The sequence below is a fragment of the Tyto alba genome, unplaced genomic scaffold (assembly GCF_018691265.1).
Source record: "Tyto alba isolate M040663 unplaced genomic scaffold, T.alba_DEE_v4.0 Super-Scaffold_9, whole genome shotgun sequence".
Classification (NCBI taxonomy): domain Eukaryota; kingdom Metazoa; phylum Chordata; class Aves; order Strigiformes; family Tytonidae; genus Tyto; species Tyto alba.
This window is the reverse complement of record NW_024881330.1, coordinates 23,985,653-24,005,431: the sequence shown is the minus strand read 5'-3', so window position 1 is coordinate 24,005,431 and position 19,779 is coordinate 23,985,653. Positions and strand designations below refer to the sequence as shown.

Below are 19,779 nucleotides of genomic sequence, written 5' to 3'. Positions count from 1 at the left end.
AAATAAAAAACAAACATAAAAAATGGTAACTTCTGTTAGTTTTTCCTTTCATACTTCTTACAGGTATTGAAACTATTTATTTCTAATTTGCAAGTAAATTTATGTATTTTTTTCTGATAGGCAGTGCTGTACAGAATAGGAGGACTGGCTTCCTCCACCCATGCTTTGGGGCTGTTTTGGGGGCTGCCCTCAAACTCTGCCAACATATGTCAGTCCTGACTTGCAAGATCCCCTGCTGTTGCTGCCGCGGTTCTAGGCAGCTCTTCAGAGGTGACTGCCAGTAGCACCAACTCCTAACCGGTGTGGTAGTTTGCTGGTGTGCACAAATGGGGTCTGAGGAAAGACCACCAAAACTTATTTCCACTTGTGACCTAAGGCAAGGTTTGAACTCCAGTTTCTGTTGAAAACTGACAAGTGTGGCATTGGCTTTCTGTGCCATTCAGCTGAATGGATTTAGTGCGTTACATTGCTACTGAGTAAAATGTTGTTGTCTGAAGGTAAGCTGAAAACACTTAGTCATTTTAAGATCCTGAAATGAAAGGGTCATAATAAAAACATGAAAGAGAATAGTCGAGGTGGTGCTTATAAAGTGAAAACAAAAGTGTACGTATGTGTATATATACATATTTATTATTCCAATTTCTAAGTGGCCTTGTGTGTTTTCCTCACAGTATCTCTATATGTTTTATGCATAACTTTGTATTAAAATGTCTATATACAGTATTCTCTCACTTCCATTTAAAAACTGTGAATAACAACAAAAATGCTATAAGAACATCTAAGGTAGATAATTAAAGGATAATTAAGTTTAAATGCCTTGGTGAAGGAATATAAAAATATTTAAATTCTACAGGCTAGTACATTTGCAGTTTTCTTTTATTAGGTGTGAAATCTAAGAATCCCCTGCCAACTCTTGAGGGTTCAATCCAGAATGTTGAATTGAAGTACTGCGGCACATCATTGGTCAAATGTGCCTCTGGGACCGTGGGATCAATAAAAATTTGTGCCAAAGCCCCAGGTATGTGCAGCTGGACCATGTAAAACTTTATTGCCTGTATAGGAGAATTGGCCTTGCTTTTTACAAGGAGAGTTACTGAAACAAGAATTTACTCATTGTTCCTATGAATCAGAGAGGTTTTTTTGTATTCTGTTTTGGTTTTTTTATTATTATTGTTAAGTGTGCCAGGATGATCCAGTCTGGCCCCAGTATAGTGAATTTTTTCACTGAATAAAAAATAAAGATGTTGGTTTCCTCTGCTGAGACAAATATTAATCTAAAAGCCCTAAAAAAAATGGACTAACTCTGCATTTTCATATTACGCAGAATATTTGCATTCTATTTGTAGCATAATTTCGATGTATTCTGCTTATTGTTTAATGTCTCATTTTCCATTAGTGCTACAAGTGTGTACTCTGCATGTAAAGTTTTTGAGGGCTCTATGATAAATAGTTTTAAAGTTTCCTCAACAGAATTTTTCTTGAAGAACATGCAGGAACTTTTCCAATCAATGTCTGTGATGCCTTCATATATAAAGGCAGTTAATGTCAAGAACATTAAAAATGTAGTTCTAAATTGAGTATGAAACTAAACTGAGTTCGTGGTGATGTTAAAAGATATTATTTTATCAAGTTGGGTTCAAAATTACTATTTCAAAGAGAATTGATTATTATAAATCCTCTTGGATATAAGGACATTTACAAGATAATGTTAAGGAAGTTGTTTAACAGCTTATATGAGATTGCTCTTTCTATTTCCTCTTTTGATTCTGTACTTATAATGCTAATAGTTGTTCTCTTTAGACTAGTGAATGTTTGTGTTGAAAAATTATCTTGTTACAGTAAAAGCTGTAAGGAGTCTAACCTTTATCGTAGGTGATGGTGGAAAAGAGAAGCTGATTCCTTTAATTCAAGGCCCTTCTGACACCAGAGACTTACACAGCAGTAAATGGCTCAATGAGAGTAGAAAGCCAGAATCTCTCTTAGCTCCAGATTTCGTAGCCTTTACAATCCAAATTCCACAGTATATGGACTACTGTCATAATTCTGGTAAGTGCAAAACTCTTGTTAAGCTGGTATCACATTAATTTCTCCAATACAACATGATTTTCAAAAGAGGGGCTTGATATATTTTGGCATTTGGAACATTTTATCTTTTTCACATACTGCACACATTATAACTTTACTTCAGCTCACTGTGGGACATAAACTGAAAACAGCATTTTGATGTATGTCTTCTTCATTAAGGAATACTTAATTGACTTTGGTTGCCTTTTATATTATCTACACGGAATCTTTTGTAAACTTTTCTCGGGGGCCAGAATCCATGTTGAAAATACTAGTTTCATTCTTCCCTTTATCTATTGGGTTGAGCTTCTTATACAGAAGTTGTTGACTTACTTAATTCAAAATGGTTCATAACAAATGAAATTAATAATTTGTTTATAATAAAATTTGTTAATAACAAAATGTGATTTTTAAAATGCTACAGAGAACACGTTTGATGTCATCAAACTTGGTGTTGTGGTGGATTTAAATGAGAAACAATATTTTCAGAGAGTTGCTTGGATAAATTTAAGGGTGTTGACTTTGTAGGCGTAAATACTCTTACCTAATATTCTTATGGTTTCTGTGGGCTTTAAACAAAACATTGGTCTGTTTTAAGCAACACTGACAATTTTGAAATCAATCTAGTTTAAAATAACTATAGTATAGTTTGTGAAATACACATGGATCTAGCTTTTGCTGTCAGTATGCTGCATTTTAAAAATCATACTTTTGTGTTCTTTTAGAAGTTTATTCTGTTGCCATGCTAAGAGTAGAATCAAATAGGGGGGAAAAAAAAAAAAACTCAAAAAGCATCTAGTTTAAGGAAAGCAAAAGAATTAGCTGACCCCAATATTACGAAACATAAAAGTAAACTGAAAAGTGTGCTTTTTTTTCTCTATTTTTTCAATCTGTAATGGTTGTTTAATGTCATTAGCCTGAAAAGTAACAGTGAATTTATTACAATCTTTGTAATTTTTATGTGCATGTGTAAGAAATATTTGATTCTTCTGCAAAGTAAATATTTGTAAGCACTGTGCACTCCAGTTGTTAGGTTATTTTTTCAGTAACTGTACTTGTATGTTTCTAGGAGAGCATCATGTTGGAAATGTTTACAGCAGTGTTTTTATAACAATTATCTGAATTTCCTGCCCCTAAAACATTGTGAAAAGCAATTCATGGTTCAGCAGTCTCTGAATGATTCATATCCGTTTTTTTTAAAAAAAGTGGAAATCTGTTGCCTCACTTAAGTAGCTTTTAAATGTTCAAAATAGTAATATTCATTACTATTATTGATTCTTGCATTTTCTGTTTTCTTTTTTTTTTTAAGGATCTTTTCAGATTCATTTTCTGATTTCTGTTTTAGAATATTAATTACATTTTAAAGGAGCTGTGCATAATTACCTATACTATAGTATTATTGCTTTTGTTATAGGTCACGTTTTACCTCATCACTATTATAGACAGTCCAATTAGATAGTAGAGAGTACTTGATAGGTTGTGACAGGAGATGCATTCAAGAATTAAGGCACCAACAGATGAAATGCTGCCCAGACTCATATGCAGGGGCTCTGAGAGGCAAAAAATTGGTTTGTAATAGACAAGTGTTTGTGGTAGCTGTTTTATAGATGAATGGAGGTACATTTAAGATTTTATAACTAAAAATTTACTTCACCTGCCATTTCCCCTCCCTTCCACATTCCCCGCCTCCGCTGCCTCAGGGAAGTTGTACTGAGTCATAGAACCATAGAATGGTTTGGGTTGAAAAGGACCCTAAGTATGAAACCTAGTTCCAACCCCCCTGCCATGGGCAGGGACACCTTCCACCAGCCCAGGTTGCTCAAAGCCCCGTCCAGCCTGGCCTTGAACCCTTCCAGGGAGGGGGCAGCCACAGCTGCTCTGGGCACCCTGGGCCAGCGCCTCACCACCCTCACAGGGAAGAATTTCTTCCTTATATCTAATCTAAATCTGTCCTCTTTCAGTTTGAAGCCATTACCCCTTGTCCTATCCCTACATGCCTTTGTAAAAAGTCCGTCCCCAGACTTCCTATAGGCCCCCTTTAAGTACCAGAAGGTCTTTATAAGGTCTCCCCAGAGCCTTTTCTTCTCTAGGCTGAAAACCCCCAACCTATCCTCATAAGAGTGGTGCTCCAGCCCCCTGGTCATCTTCGTGTCCTCCTCTGGACCCACTTGAGCAGGTCCATGTCCTTCTTACGCTGGAGGCCCCAGATCTGGACACGGTACTCCAGGTGGGACCTCACAAAAGCGAAATAGAGGGGGAGAATCCCCTCCCTCAGCCTGCCAGCCACACTGCTCTTGATGCAGCCCAGGATACAGTTGGCTTTCTGGGCTAGATGTGCACATTGTCAGGTCATGTTGAGCTTTATCTGAGCAAAGTACAGGACCTTGCACCTGGCCTTGTTGAACTTCATGAGGTTTGCACAGGCCTGCCTGTCAAGGTCCCTCTGGATGGCATCCCTTCCCTCCAGCATGGTGACCTAACCACACAGCGTGGTGTCATTGGCAAACTTGCTGAGGGTGCACTCGTTCCCACTGTCCATGTCACCAACAAAGATGTTAAACAGCACCGGTCCCAATACTGACCCCTGAGGAAAGCCAGTCGTCAATGGTCTCCACTTGGGCATTGAGCTGTCGACTGCAATTATATTTGAGTATGACCATCCAGCCAATTCCTTATGCATAGAGTGGTCCATCCATCAAATCCATGTCTCTGCAATTTAGAGACAAGGATGTCATGCAGGACAGTATCAAATGCTTTGCAGAAGTCTAGGTTGATTGATCCTATGTACTTGGTGGTAGTCACTAACCTGCATGCTCAGACTCTAGCTCTGCTTCTCTAGAAGGTGGCACCTGTGACTGATGAGAAATGAGAAGGAAAAGCTGACCGATGTGTTACAGCTTTGCTCTCAGTAATCATTGGAGGTGTACTGGAAATGATTTGGGTTGTTTTTTTGTTTTGGTTTTTTTTTTTTTTGTTTTGTTTGTTTGGTTTTTTTTTTAATATAAATTAAACTAGGAAACATTAATGTTCAAATTATCTCAGGCTCTATACAAAGGATGAGGGAGTAAATTAAAGCCTTCATGTTAACTTATTGCCTCAGTTCCTTCAGCAACTGTAATACAGGAGATGGAACTATCCTTTTCATTATGACTGTGAAAACTACATGGAGAGAAAACACAAAATGATTTGAGAGCATAAAAATGCTTTTGCTGTCAGTTGCAGTTACTTCTGGGAATTAAGGAAGCTATAGTGGATGATTTGACAGCAAATTCAACTTATGCCTCAGGGGAATAAAAGGGTTGTTTAAAGCTGTGCTACTGGAGATGATTGGGCAGTACTGAAGTTGTACTATGTGAGTAATTTATCCTAATAATGTTAAATATGGTGTTCTGGAATAAGAATTAGGAGTACAGAGAAGAAGGAAGAGAGTAGTGCAACCTGTTTGTAGAAAGAATGTAAAAAAAAAAACTATCCAGGAGAGATAAGGCCAGGGTTGGCAAAGTCTGCTAACTCTATACAGTCTATATACTAATAGCTGTATAGCTGATGCTTTCCAAATACACCCATGGTTTTTCAAAAGAGCTAAGTGGAGACAGCAGTTCTAGCTTGGTGGGATTGTGTAAGTTGTCACCAAGCATTTTACTGTTATGGTGCCATGAAGTGTCATTAGCACAGTGGGAAACTGATCCACCTATGACAGAGGAAGTATTTAGGGACAAAGAATATAAATACGATTTTGTTTAGTCCTTAAATACAAGTCTGTATGCTAGTGCTTTTAATTTTGGATCTTTTTGTTGTATGAAAAACTGCTCCAGCTATCTCTGTGCATAGTTGTAAAAATCAGTGGACATGTTCCACAGTCTTTATCTAAACTGCAGCATATAAAATAAATACAGGAGAGGAGATTATTCCATTACCCCAGGGCTTGGGAAGGTCTTCTTACTGCTTCTCTGAAATAACCCTCCCTTTATTAACCCTCGTAGCAAGCTGCAGACCTTGTTTGTGTCACCTGGCCTTTGAGAGAAATAGGGAGATTTCAAACTGAATGCTGGTGTTAGTATTTAATTATGAGCAGCTGTTGAATAGATGAGGTGAGCTGATTAAGCTCTATTTGGTTTGCCATATTGCATAATTGGGAGTGCGTGCACAGCTGGTGTATGGAAAGCTTTATTACATATAAATCAAGAGGAACTAAAATAAAAAATATAATTAATAAAGTTTTCTTAGAGTTCAGCTTAAATATTCAGTAATGCAGCACTGAAAAAATGGAGTAAACAAAATTACTTATATTAATATCATGCTCATGTGTGGTAAATTGATACATCCAGTGGAGCAAAGTAAGAGTGAGAAGGCTTCTCTAGTTTGTGAAAGCTGCATGAAGGCCAAAGAGCAAATATTCAACCTTGTAAAAGTTGGTATTTTTCATTTAAGTGATATTTTTCTTAAACTTCCAAAGATTTGGAGATTTTTTTCTCCACTGTCAATATTTTGTAAGTTTAGATAAGATCACTCTGTTCTCTTTCCCCACCCCTCAAAAGAAACAACAGTTTGTGAAGTGAAAATATTTTTAAGACTGAAGAAATCGTATCTTCGAACATGAAAAAAGTGTTTTACATTCCTGCTGGTACAACATGTTGTTTTGTTGTTTTTTTTTTTTTTTTTTTTCATATCATAAACCACTTGATTTTTATCTGTTAGAATTTATCTGAAAGGAGGTGAGAGATTTTACATGTTTGTTTTTATGCATACACACCTATATATGCCCCCTAAGTCCTCCTTTCTTGCAGCTGAAAAAGCCTGTCATTGGCACATTTTTTATTTAATTTTGTCTGCTTAGACTGAGGATACTGCAGATTCTAGATTTTAAAGCTGGAACAAAGATTTTTTTCTTAGTTCTAATTTGAGTGCTTGTGCTAGTAAATAAAAAAACAAAACAAACAAACAAACAAAAAACCAAAACCAAACAAAACAAACCCAAACTTGTAAAAGAGAATTCATGAACTAATTTGAAGTATTTTGGAAAGATTTGACACAGTGAATGAGTAAAAATGCTTAATATGTAGGAGTAATTAAAGACAATTCACATTTGTTGTTTGGGCATAAATGTGTAAAAATTATACCCATCTATCTCATTACATTTCCTTTTCTCTCCCTGAGGATTTCACTATGTACTTTATCTGTAATTGTTGCCAGTTTTCTATCAAGTTCCCACTGGGCTTCTGGTGCAAAAAATCTTATCCTCTCGATGACAGAGCTTGCCTGAATGATTTCATGCTCTTAGCATTTTTGTTCACGGGAATTAGGGGCAGAATGTAACTGCAGCTGAACATAGCATCTATTTTTGTAATTTTGAAGTTTAGACTCTGTTATTGGAACTAAATGAAGAGATGCAGGTGTTCTCCAGTTCAAATCCTTTGGGATTTTTTGATGGTAGATGCTTGAAAAGAAAATGCATGTGTTTCCAGAGTCAAACAGCAGCTGTGGACAAGGATTTATGTTTTTCTCAGAACTTTGGGATTTCAAAATGTTACATTTAATCACATGCACAGAAAGGAGAGCAAATGTTAAAGATGTTACATATAAAACTAGGGGACTGATCTTTTTACCATACCAACTAGTTGTGGGAATAGAGGAACAAAGTGATCTTTAATCTTAATATGCACAATTTCAAAAGGATTATGATAGTTGCCAGGACTCTGGTCTTTTGAGAACTGTGCTCTTGCAGCACACAACATTTATATCCTCTTAATTGCTTTTAAAATCTCGCTTATTCTTATATTTTTGCCTTAAAAAAAATATGAAAGCTTATAGTATAAGTTACTGAAAGCACAGTATTCATGTAGTCTTATGTTGGAGTAGGGTGAATTTAAATTCAGATAAGTATACATTTTTAGAAGAATTTTTCCAGTAATGTCCTGTAGTTATCAAAATTGGATTAAAAATAGCAGTTCAACTGCCTGATCTGCGAGAGACTAAATTTAGAAGTTTTCCTGGTTACAGAACTTGTGGGCAGAAGTGTTTTGTGGTAATGCAATTTCACCCTCCGTTTCTCTCTTATATGATTTTGAAATAAGTTGATTGTAGTAAACAAAATGTCTGACATTTTAATTTTATCAGAAGTTCAAGTGGGGGCAGCAGATGGTGGTAATACCGAGAAGTTCAGGACTGGAGGATGGTGTGGGGAAGAGCAAGTTGGTGACAGAGGTATTAACTAACTTACATTTACCAATGTGAGAAAGCAAAAGCCTCTTCTAAAATGAATTTAATTTTGTACATTTACCAGCTTGTGTGTGCTCCATCCTCCCCATTACTATCACAGCTCAATATGCTGTGCATTACAGCCAGCTTAAGTATCAAATATTTTTCTAGACCTGAATCATCTTTGTATCTACTGTCTTACAAAGGCTGACACTTACTACTTTTTATAAAAGGGAAGTAAACTTGTTCTCAAGCACATTCTGTTACTCTGCTGGGTCCAATTGTAAATTTCACGTCCATGAGAGCAGCATCAGGGAGGAACATACTATACTACGCTAACTAGATTAACATTATTTCCAGTGGGTTGAATAACTCTGACAACTGGCAGTAAGTTTGGGTTATAGAAAGGTAATTATGCAGTGCATGATTAAAGCAGCTTGTTCAACTTTCCATCAAGTAATTCTGCAAATTCTCCTGGGGAAGAGGTGTTTTCATCTCTCTGCTTATGTTGCATTCAGTTTCTATCAATGTGCCATAAATTCTTCAGCAATACATGTACCCTAGAATTCTGAAATTGTGACTAAGTAAGATTCTGAGTTTTGTAAAATTGTACTTGCAAAATTTATATTAAAAGATAAAAGCTACAATCTGTCTTATCTGTTATTAGGAAGTCAGCCTGTCTAGTTAAGTTCCCTGAAAATATTTCTGGTTTTCTTTCAAGCCTGACTGATTTGGGGATGTACTGTTCATCTGCACTGTGGAAGTCAACAGAGTAATATCTTTAGCCAAAGAAGTGCTTTTGCCGTTTTCTGATTTCATTCTGTTAATAGTATAACTTAAGAGTTAGGTAATATGGCAAAACAAGCACAAAACTTGGACAATGAAGATGACAGCAGCTCTAAAGAGGAGGAGCCTGAGACATTACACTAGAAAATCTGTTGAGTTGGTGGAGTTGGAAAGCCTGGTTCTCTTCTGGCTTTATACCTTTTTCTTTAGAAACTAATTTATTGACTTAGTCTTTTAACTCAGGTTAACTGTGTTTTGCCTGTAAATAATGTAGTTGATCTTGTAGTTCTTGGGATAGGAGTTTGTGCTTCAGTGTTGGCAGCTGAAGGTTTGAGCTCTTGAATGGTGTGTAACATGGGATATGCAGGCTTTAAAGTGCATATAGGAAATCTAACCACCTTCTTTTTAAACAGTGCATAATCTAGAAAATTCTGTAAAAGCAAATAAATAAATGAGTTCTTAAAATAGCCTTTTTTTCTGTTTTTAAAGTTTTACCTCATTAAATGTGTAAAAGTTAGGGAATGACAGATATGGGATTAATTCTGTTCCCTTTCTCTTCTATGCATGTGTGTTCCACAGGTTTTCTGTTCTCTTTACAATCTGGTGGTATCAAAATGGTTCATGTGGCCACCAAAGTGATAGTTATCACTTCTGGTATTAAAAAAAAAATAAATTCAAAATGTAGGTTCCAGTGACAGCTTCTGTTTCCATAACAGTATATGATAATGTGTCTGTGATCCATATATTTATGAAAATGCATTCACCTTTTCCACTTGTGGCACCTAGAAAAGCATTATTCAGCAAGGTGACTAGATACTTAGTGATGGTGTAGAGAGTTTTAGAAACATGGCAGGCCTAGGGTCTCAGCAATTGCTGTCACGTAGCTTTGGACATTGAAATCTGTTTTTAATTGAGAAAATATATGTTGTCCAACATATTGGGATAGCTCCTACTCATTCTGAAAAAAATACCATGGGATTTTTAACTTCCTTTTGGATGCTTCCCAGACATGGGCATAAGGGACTGTAACTGTTTACTTTCAGATGTTTTTTAAACTGTTTCCAGGTTTTATAATTGAATTATATTGCTCTCACTACCGCTTTGGTGATGTAAATGATTTATATAACATGGCTATTTTTTTGTAATGAAATGCTAAATATAGTTATCACAGAAAATCAGTAGGCTTTTGGTAGTAGAGTATAAATACATTTTGACCAGTTCAGTTTTTGTTTTTCAAATTTTAGTAATAAGTGATTAAATAATATCTTGCTGTAGAAAAATCTAATACGTTTTATGAAAGACAGCATTAAATGATCTGCATTATTTTTAATGCAGAAATTATGATCTAAATATATGTGTTTCTAAATCCAGAATTTTTTCTAGAGTTAGTAGTTTTCATGGTTCCACTCTGTAGTAGGTTAGAAAGAAACTACAGGTCACTCACAAGTTTCCAGTGTTCTGGTTATAATGCACATGAACTTACTGACAGTCTCATTTATATGCTTTAGGATGCAGCCTTAAATACACAAAGTGACTGTTCAAACACACTGTCCCTTTCCACCCAAATATTACTGTTTTGACATTCCCACAGAAGTTCCTTTCCATGATGTTACAAATAGACATTTGTGGTCACAAAATAAAGTTGTGACATTACCAGGTGACTGAATAGTTAATGTAGAAAGCAGCAGTTCACAGCCAGAGTTAGAGAAAGCAGGTTAGAATCTTAGCAGTATATTGATTTTTTTTTTTTTTTTTTATTTTTTTTAAATTCAACTAGATAACCCCAGTGATGAGCCCTAAGCTAAGACACATTCCTACAGTTGAATAAACCCAAAATTATTTTGGACAGCTTATCTTTAAGGTGTCCAACTTCAGAAACATTTAAATTAGTTTAATTTTCTTTATGTGCTATGAAGCTTCTGAAAATCCATCTCAATTTTTATGAAAAATCTGCAAACCGTATGGAAATTAGTACTGTAGGAATTACTAGTTACTTTTGACCTTTAGCCCACTTAATCACTTCTGCTGTATGAGCTGATTTAATTTTCCTTTTACCTGTGCACTGAAATGAAACGATGACGTGCAAGATATTCATGTATGTACTTGTTGTGTAAGGTAGCAGAAATACTTAAAATTGATACGAGAAAAACAATGCACTGTGTAACTTTTCAGTTCTATTTAATAGCTTAAATTAGCCTACTTATATAACGTGCATATTTAGTGTTGAGGATCGCTACATAACAGATTTCTAAGTATAGCAACTTCAAACACAAATACTGTATAATTGAGGTATCCTGACATTCTCAGTATCACATGGATTACTAAATCTGTGAAAAATGCAGTGATAGGCTTATAGTGGACATATAGTTTAATTAAATAGCTAAATATTTTAAATTCTCAATTCTATTCTGATTTGCACTCTTCAGTAGAGGAAAAGGCATTTTGAAAAGGAAAAAACGATTTGTTTTTCTGAAGCTGAGTTTGAAAGAAGATTCTAGATATTGCCCTAATCTTGCAGCTGGTTCAGTTAAGATAGAAACATTTGCTAGAGCGAAGTAATTTGCTGATGACCTCAGTTCCCATTCAAACACTCTTCTGCTGCTAATTGTTGATATTGAGCTCCACTTCCATCACAGCAAATTAATGCAAAGTTTAGTTTTCCTAACTGTTTTCCTAAATCCTGATGTATTTTCAAGATGAAGTAGGCAGATCTGAAAAAAAACAAAGTAGTTGTGATTTTCCCCAAGAGATTTAGAAAATTGATTCTTTTGTGAGCAGAATAGCAAATCATTTTGGGGTTGTACTATCTGAACTTAATGAGACTGTTGCATGGTTATGCACAGAGGAAAGGGTGTCCTGAAAATAAGAACTGAAGGAATGGGGGAGCCCCGAACAAACATGTCAGCTCTTACAGTTTGCACAGTAAGAATCTGCCTGCATCTGCCAAATATTGCATTTTTAGCTCATGTGCATCATCTGTCACTGTACAGCTTCTTGGGCCGTTTGCCTGGGATCGATGCCAAGCTGGAGAAGTAGCTTTGACTTTACTGCCTCATGTCCAGAAATTGCGGAAAAATAGCCCACTGCCTGTGGGAAGCTGGACATGAAAGGAATCAAATCAATCAAGAGTTTGTGTCACATCTTTTTGAATTTCAGCACTGGTAACTGTCATACCAGAGGAAACAAAGACCATGTTCTAATAATACAGTACAAACCATAAATGAAAATAAAGTCTAATCTGAAAATTAATGTTAGCTATCAGAATAATAATCTGAATAAGTCAGAGTCTGACTGTCTCTTTCCATTTCTGTCCACACTCAAAAGTGCCTATGCTTGTTTTATTTTTGGAATCAAACTACTTAAACCATACAGAAACATTACTTAAATACAATATGAAGTATAATATTAGAAGTGGCTATCATAGGAATTATTTTCCCTCCAAAATGGAGAAAATAATGGAGATTTTGTAAATAGAAACAATTCTCATTGGAAAAATAAGAGAAGATATGAATCTAATGAAGCATTAAATACAGTGTTTGACTCAGCATTAGTAAGCAGGGTTATGGAGCACGTGATGGATCATCACCTCTGGAACAGCGTTCTTCTGTATTTGTCTATGGCATAGAGGATAATCAGTCAGATGTAATTAATCATCTTTAAAATAAACTGAACATATTTTCCTCACTGGGCTTTTAATAAATTATATATACTATTCTGTTATAAATATATTTCATATTTAGTGTAAATGTGTCCATGTTTGATTATCTGTTCAATGGAAATAAATTAAAGAAGGGAGAATATGAATTATCCCTGTAATTTTGAGCTCTCTTATAATGTCCCTGCTGTGACAAAACAAAGAGGAATTCAGTGTTGAGCAAATCTTCTCTTTAGGTTGTGACCTGAAAATTCATGCAAGAAAATGAAAGGTATGTCTTTGTAGTATTTGAAAGATATTTTAGCCCAAGTTTAGGATTAATATTTTTGAGACATTAAAATTATTGCAGAGTAGTTGTTTTCTACATGTTTGATAATAGATTAATTATTAGGACCAGTTTGAAATTAATCTATTCTAATAAAATTGTGTTTTTAAACCAACTTCTGGAAAACTTGATGGATACAAAGTAATCTTCAGTATAATGGAATTTTCTGAAACAGCTGTGTGTATTTTAAAGTGCACATATCAGTCTTTTAAGCAGTTCCACGTCTAAACTAATGAAATTAGTGAAGATTACAATCAGTTGATAAAATTGTTTTTAATTAAAAACCAGGAAATAATTAAGGTATATTTGTATTTTGGAGTTTTGAAAGCAGACGTTATAAAAATATAATAATAATCTTCATAATACTAATATTTAGTGTAAAGACGTTTATAATAATTTGAAGCCAATAATACTTTTTTATTTCTTCGCTGGTAACATAACACAGAATAAGTATAAGCCTGTGATGACTTAACACAACTGTTGATGCACTTCGAGTGAAACATCTTTATTAAGTTAATACAAGAAGCAGTCATGCCCTACTTGAATTACTCATTTATAATGGTTGAGCAGCAGCCTGGATGTGGACTTTGAAATCCTGGGAAAATAAGATGCATGCATGCATTCAAATGTCTAAAGTCTTTGCTTTACAGCAGCTGTAAGATGTTGAAGTGAGATGTCAGTTAGTAGCTCTTGTCTACGTTTTTTAGTCCGAAGGGAGATGTGATCATTTAATTGCTAACCACGGTTAGTATTATTTTAATCATTACACCCTCAGTTCAAGTCTTTGTATTTTCAAGAGCCATTTAAACATTTGCGCCCTAAGAATCAGAATATTTATCTGCCTTTTTGCACACTTTCAATGCACAGATTAGTCCAACTTTATTTTAAGACCTTATTTGTTTTGTTAAAGTACCTAGATTTTTGTCTAACTTTTATTATGCTTGTAATGAGGGATCAGTATTCCTATAGATTTATAAAATAATAAAATAAATCACATATATGGGTAGCAATTTCAAAAGTGCTACCTGCATGCTCACTAAGGACATAACAGTATAACAGCTGGTAAAAGCCGTGTATTAAAAGGATGTCTGTCTCTTTGCACTGTTGGGATGTTGCAGCTTGCACAATATTTTGCAGATGACTGCATTGCCAAGTTCCATGTCTTCACAGCTTGATACCATGTTTCCTTTGAAAAGATAGACATGTAGGAAATTAACTGTTCAACTTTAATTTTTCTTCAAATGCTTGCACAATACCAAAGAGTGTGCATCCCATTACACTTGAATCAGAGATTTTTGATAAGAAGTGCCAGATATTGTATCTATCCTCGCACTTCCCAATTCAACAGTACAGAGGTAATCACTCTTACTGCAGGAATTATACAAGATGCTGTGACATGAGGTGAGAGCAGGAGCACCCGCTTTTGCTCGTTGGAATATCTGTAAGGGCAGTGTGAACTTTGTGTTGCACTTTAGAGGCAGAAAACAATGTGCATGTTGTATCTATCCAGGGATACTCATAATCATCTTACAGCAGTCAGTGAGACTGCAGGGGTGCTTACTTAAGGACCATTCAGGAATTGGTCAAGTGATTTTTTTTTTTCCTTCTTGTTTCTGTTGCGGGTAGAATTAAGATTCCTTGTACTTCATTTCAGTCTGTTTCCTGGAACAGGGCATCTCTAATACCCACCATACAAACTAGTTTTTTCCTCTGGAAAGTCACTATCTCAAAATTGTGATGGAAGGAGCAGGTGTTTTCTACACAATGGCAGCAAATTAAGCCACAAACTCAGAGATTGTGCCTTCTTTCCTGTTAATGGGAAAACCGAGAGGCAACAGTAATCCACCTTGAACGTAGAAGTATGATAGTTAAAATCTTCACTAATATTTGTTCAATGCAGCACTGCTAGTGGTATTGGTGATACCTCTTGGAGATTACTTTTTGCACAGGAATTGGCAAGGCTCATTGAAAGAGCTTTAAACTAGATTTGAAGGGGGAAAGGGATGAAACCAGAATCAGTAGAGATAAGTCTGGGGGAAGCACACCAATGTTTGGGGGGACAGTGTGCTAGCAAGGTCCTTCAGTCTGCCACATCAGTGGAGGCAGGGGATGGAGATTCGTCCAGCAGCAAAGACACGGGGGTTATTAATGTGTTAGAAACCACGAAAGGACCTGAGAATGGTATCTAGGAATTAGGGATTCTCCCCCAATAAAGGTGGTGGGATCAGTAGCCCAACTGAAGTGCATCTACACCAGTGCACACACCATGAGCAACAAACAGGAGGAGCTGGAAGCCATTGTGCAGCTGTGAAACTATAACATACCTTCTGTCATGGAAACATGGTGGGATGAGTTGCACAACTGGAGTGCTGCAATGGATGGCTATAAACTCTTCAGAAGGAATAGGCAAGGAAGGAGAGGTGGTGGAGTTGCCTTGTGTGTTAAGGGAGTGTTTTGATTGTCTAGAGCTTGATGATGGTGATGGTAGGGTTGAGCGTTTATGGGTAAGAATGAGGGGGAAAGCCAACAAGGCAGATACCATGGTGGGATTCTACTGTAGGCCACCCAACAAGGGTGAAGAGGCAGACAAAATATTCTATAAGCATCTGGGTGAAGTCTTACAATCGCTAGCCCTTGTTGTTGTGGGAGACTTCAACTTACCAGATATCTGCTGAAAATACAATGCAGCAGAGAGGAAACAGTCTAGGAGGTTCCTGGAGTGTGTGGAAGATAACTTCCTTACACAGCTGATGAGTGAGCCAACTAGCGAAGGAGCCTAGATGGACCTGTTGTTTGTGAACGGAGAAGGATTTGTGGGTGATGTGATGGTTGGAGGCCATAATGAGCATAACGATCATGAAATGATAGAGTTTTCAGTTCTTGGAGAAGTAAGGGAGTCAGCAGAACTGTTACCTTCGACTTCTGGAGGACAGACTTTGGTCTGTTTAGGAGACTGGTTGACAGAGTCCCTTGGGAGGCAGCCCTGAAGGGCAAAGGAGTCCAGGAAAGCTGGACATTCTTCAAGAAAGAAATCTTAAAGATACAGGAGCCGGCCATCCCTATGTGCCAAAAGATGAGTTGGCAGGGAAGACTAACAGCCTGGCTGAACAGAGGGATTTGGCTGGAACTTGGAGAAAGCAAAGTGTGTTTGTGACCTTTAGAAGGAAGGGGCAGGCAGCTCAGGAGGACTGCAAGGATGTCATGAGGTTATGCAGGGAGAAAATTAGAAGGGCCAAAGCCCAGCTAGAGCTTAATCTGGCTACTGCTGTAAAAGATGATAAAAAATATTTCAATAAATACATTAGCAACAAAAGGAAGACTGAGGAGAATCTCCATCCTTTATTGGATGCAGGGGCAAACATAGTGACAAAGGATGAGAAAAAGGCTGAGGTACTTAATGCTTTCTTTGCCTCAGTCTTTAATAGTAAGACCAGTTGTTCTTGGGGTACCCAGTCCCCTGAGCTGGAAGATGGGGACAAGGAACAGAATTAAGCCCCCGTATTCCAAAGGGAAACGGTTAGTGACCTGCTACACCACTTAGACACACGCAAGTCTATGGGGCTGGATGGGTTCCACCCAGGGGTACTGGGGGAGCTGGTGCAAGTGCTCACCAAGTCACTTTCCATCATTTATCAGCAGTCCTGGACAACTGGGGAGGTCTCAGTTGACTGGAAATTAGCAAATGTGGTGCCCAGCTGCCAGAAGGAGGATCTGGGGAATTACAGGCCTGTCAGTCTGACCTCAGTGCCAGGGAAGGTTATGGAGCAGATCACCTTGAGTGCCATCACATGGCACATACAGGACAACCAGGTGATCAGTCCCAGGCAGCATGAGTTTATGAAAGGCAGGTCCTACTTGACTAATCTGATCTCCTTCTATGACAAGGTGACCCACTTTGTTGATTAGGGAAGGGCTGTGGATGTTTTCTACCTAGATTTTAGTAACATCTTTGACATAGTTTCCCACAACATTCTCCTGAGGAAACTGGTTGCTCACGGCTTGGACTGGTATAATTCTTCATTGGGTAAAAAACTGTCTGGATGGCTGGGCCCAAAGAGTGGTGGTGAATGGAGTTAAATCCCATTGGTAGCTGGTCACAAGTTGTGTTTCTTAGGGCTCAGTTTTAGGGCCAGTTCTGTTTAATGTCTTTATCAATGATCTGGATAAAGGGATTGAGTGCACCCTCAGTAAGTTTGCAGATGACACCCAGTTGGTTGGAAGTGTTGATCTGCTGTAGGGTAGGAAGGCTCTACAGAGGGATCTGGACAGGCTCAATCAATGGGCCAAGGCCAGTTGTATGAGGTTCAACAAGGCCAATTGCCACGTCCTGCACTTGGGTCACAACAACCCCATGCAACACTACAGGTTTGGAGAAGAGTGGCTGGAAAGCTGCCTGGTGGAAGAGAACCTGGAGGTGTTTGTCAACAGCCAGCTGAATACAAGCTAGCAGTGTGGCCAGGTGGCCAGGAAGGCCAGTAGCACCCTAGCCTGTATCAGAAATAGTGTGGCCATCAGGCCTAGGGAGGTGATCGTCCTCCTATACTTGGCATTGATCAGGCTGCGCCTCAAATACTGGGTTCAGTTTTGGGTCCCTCAGTACAAGAAAGACATTGAGGTGCTGGAGCATATCCAAAGAAGGGCAACAAAGGTGGTGAAGGGTCTGGAGCACAAGACTTTATGAGGAGCAGCTGAGGGAACTGCGGTTGCTTATCCTGGAGAAAAGAAGACTCAGGGGAGAACTTATCACACTCTGCAACTACTCGAAAGGAGGTTGTAGCGAGGTGGGTGTTGGTCTCTTCTCCCAAGTAACAAGCAATATGATAAGAGGAAATGGCCTCAATTTGTGCCAGGGGAGGTTTGGATTTGTTATTAGGAAAAGTTTCTTCAGCAAAAGGGTTATCAAGCACTTGCAAGAAGAATGCACTAACCCTTGTAGCTTGACTGTGGATTGGCTCTGTTTGGCTTTAGCTGTCATAGTTGATCACCTGTTCTCAAATGGCTGCAGCTCAGCTAGCTCCGACAAATGGTTTCTGTATATCGAAAGTGTGTATATACTTGTGCAAGTGACTCCAGAACATTTGTTTTAAGATCATAGAATTTAATAATTAAGAAGCATACTTGTACAAAAGTAGCATGAGGTATTGCTAAGGAAACAAGATGTTTTTCATTCATTTTCTGTGAGGCCCTATAGTGAAACACTTGCAAGCGAAAGCTGTTATATTGGGAGCCACTGTAACTCAGGATCAGTTACAGCAGCATTTTGGTCCTGGTTTTGAGGAAATAAAGCAACATCTGAGTTCCTGACACACTTTCTCACATGGGGCAAGCAAACTTCTGCCACTTCTATCTAATACAGGTGCCTCTGTATGTTCCTTTTTCTTAATGCTCTTTCTAGAGGAGGTTACTGGCTCATAGCATACCATCCAGCATGTAGGACTGCTGTTTATGTGCTGTCAAGCCTTTGACCTAGCCTGTGTGGATAATTGCTTTGGGGTTCACATCTCACAGGGCCATGACTGCCAACAGCACTGGAATATAGAAGCCTTCCTACTGCTACTGCTTCAGAGAAGTAGAACCAGTGTAACAAATAAAAAAATCTATTTTAATTAGTAAAAATGTGAAGCTAACCCAGTTTGCAGTCCTACTCCTTTTCTTTATTCCAGAGATTTTTATTTGTTTCTTGAGAGAGATGAAGCCCTCTTGCTACCATTGATTTATTAAACTGGAACGCCAAATTAGAATTTGGAATGTCCAGAGTTGATTTCTTAATTACAGCTGGAAAAAGTACGAATGCCGATGACTTCTTACTAGACAGCAGTCACAATTTTCCTAAATATTTTCATGTTTAGCTGTACCTGTATATATACATGCATGTGTATAAGTGTGAGGAGAGAACAAGGTATCTATTCTCATTATATCTGTGAGTAGGATGTTCTGAGTATTGTTGAGATTTGAGAGGAAAGCTTATAAAAATGATGTGTGTAATCCATGGTACATTGTTTGACCTACGCCTATAAATACATCAGAGAGCTACAACTTGAGAGAAAATATCCTCCCAGAGGATTACAAGTAGAACAGGAGGACAGTTTCTTTAATTCTTTTATGCATACTCAGTCCCTTTGGAAAATCTTCAGTTGGTTCTTCATATGCCAGGAAGAATGCCAGCTGAATACTTGGTGGTTTCTGATGAATCCGACCTAGTTTGTCACTGCCAGTGCAGTGTAGTTGCCATCTTTAGGGAAATGCAGACAAATTCTCCTTATATATGGTGAGATAGAAAATAGAGTAGTAGTTGATTGAATTTTTCTAATATCCTGTAGTTTTTCCTTCATGAGATCGGATAATAATAAAGTATCTTGTGACATAATAGTTTCTTGAGAGTTATTTTAGGAATTTTTACATGACTCCACCTGGACTTGGCCTGTCATGAATATATGACGCCTGCAACACTTTTAAATAAAGTTTGCATGCCACATTATCTTATACATAGTAGGTATTTTAGTTTATATAAACCTGTGTCAATGCTATCAACATAACTTTAGAGAAAAATATCAGTATTTTCAGCTTTGTTTGGCTTCTTTACTAAACTTTTAGAGTGCTGTTATAAATTAAATCATCTTCCAAACAAATAGGCTGTACCTAATAAAGGTGCATGTCATCCCACTAGAAATCCTAGACAAAAGCTATTAAGTATGGCAGCTTGAAACATGTGAAAGGTGGCTAGCTTCACTGGTTTTAGTGCAGTGGTTTA

At 37.5% G+C, this 19,779-nt stretch overlaps 1 protein-coding gene across 4 annotated transcripts in view; it reads left to right on the top strand.

Annotated features, from left to right (window-relative positions):
• VPS13B (vacuolar protein sorting 13 homolog B) overlaps positions 1-19,779 on the top strand; it is a 471,233-nt gene that overhangs the window by 145,884 nt on the left and 305,570 nt on the right. For all 4 annotated transcript variants that reach the window (XM_042785990.1, XM_042785992.1, XM_042785989.1 and 1 more), the window contains 2 exons: positions 884-1,018; positions 1,873-2,046. In XM_042785990.1, the coding sequence (XP_042641924.1) occupies positions 884-1,018; positions 1,873-2,046 (309 nt within the window). The remainder of the gene's footprint in view (positions 1-883; positions 1,019-1,872; positions 2,047-19,779) is intronic.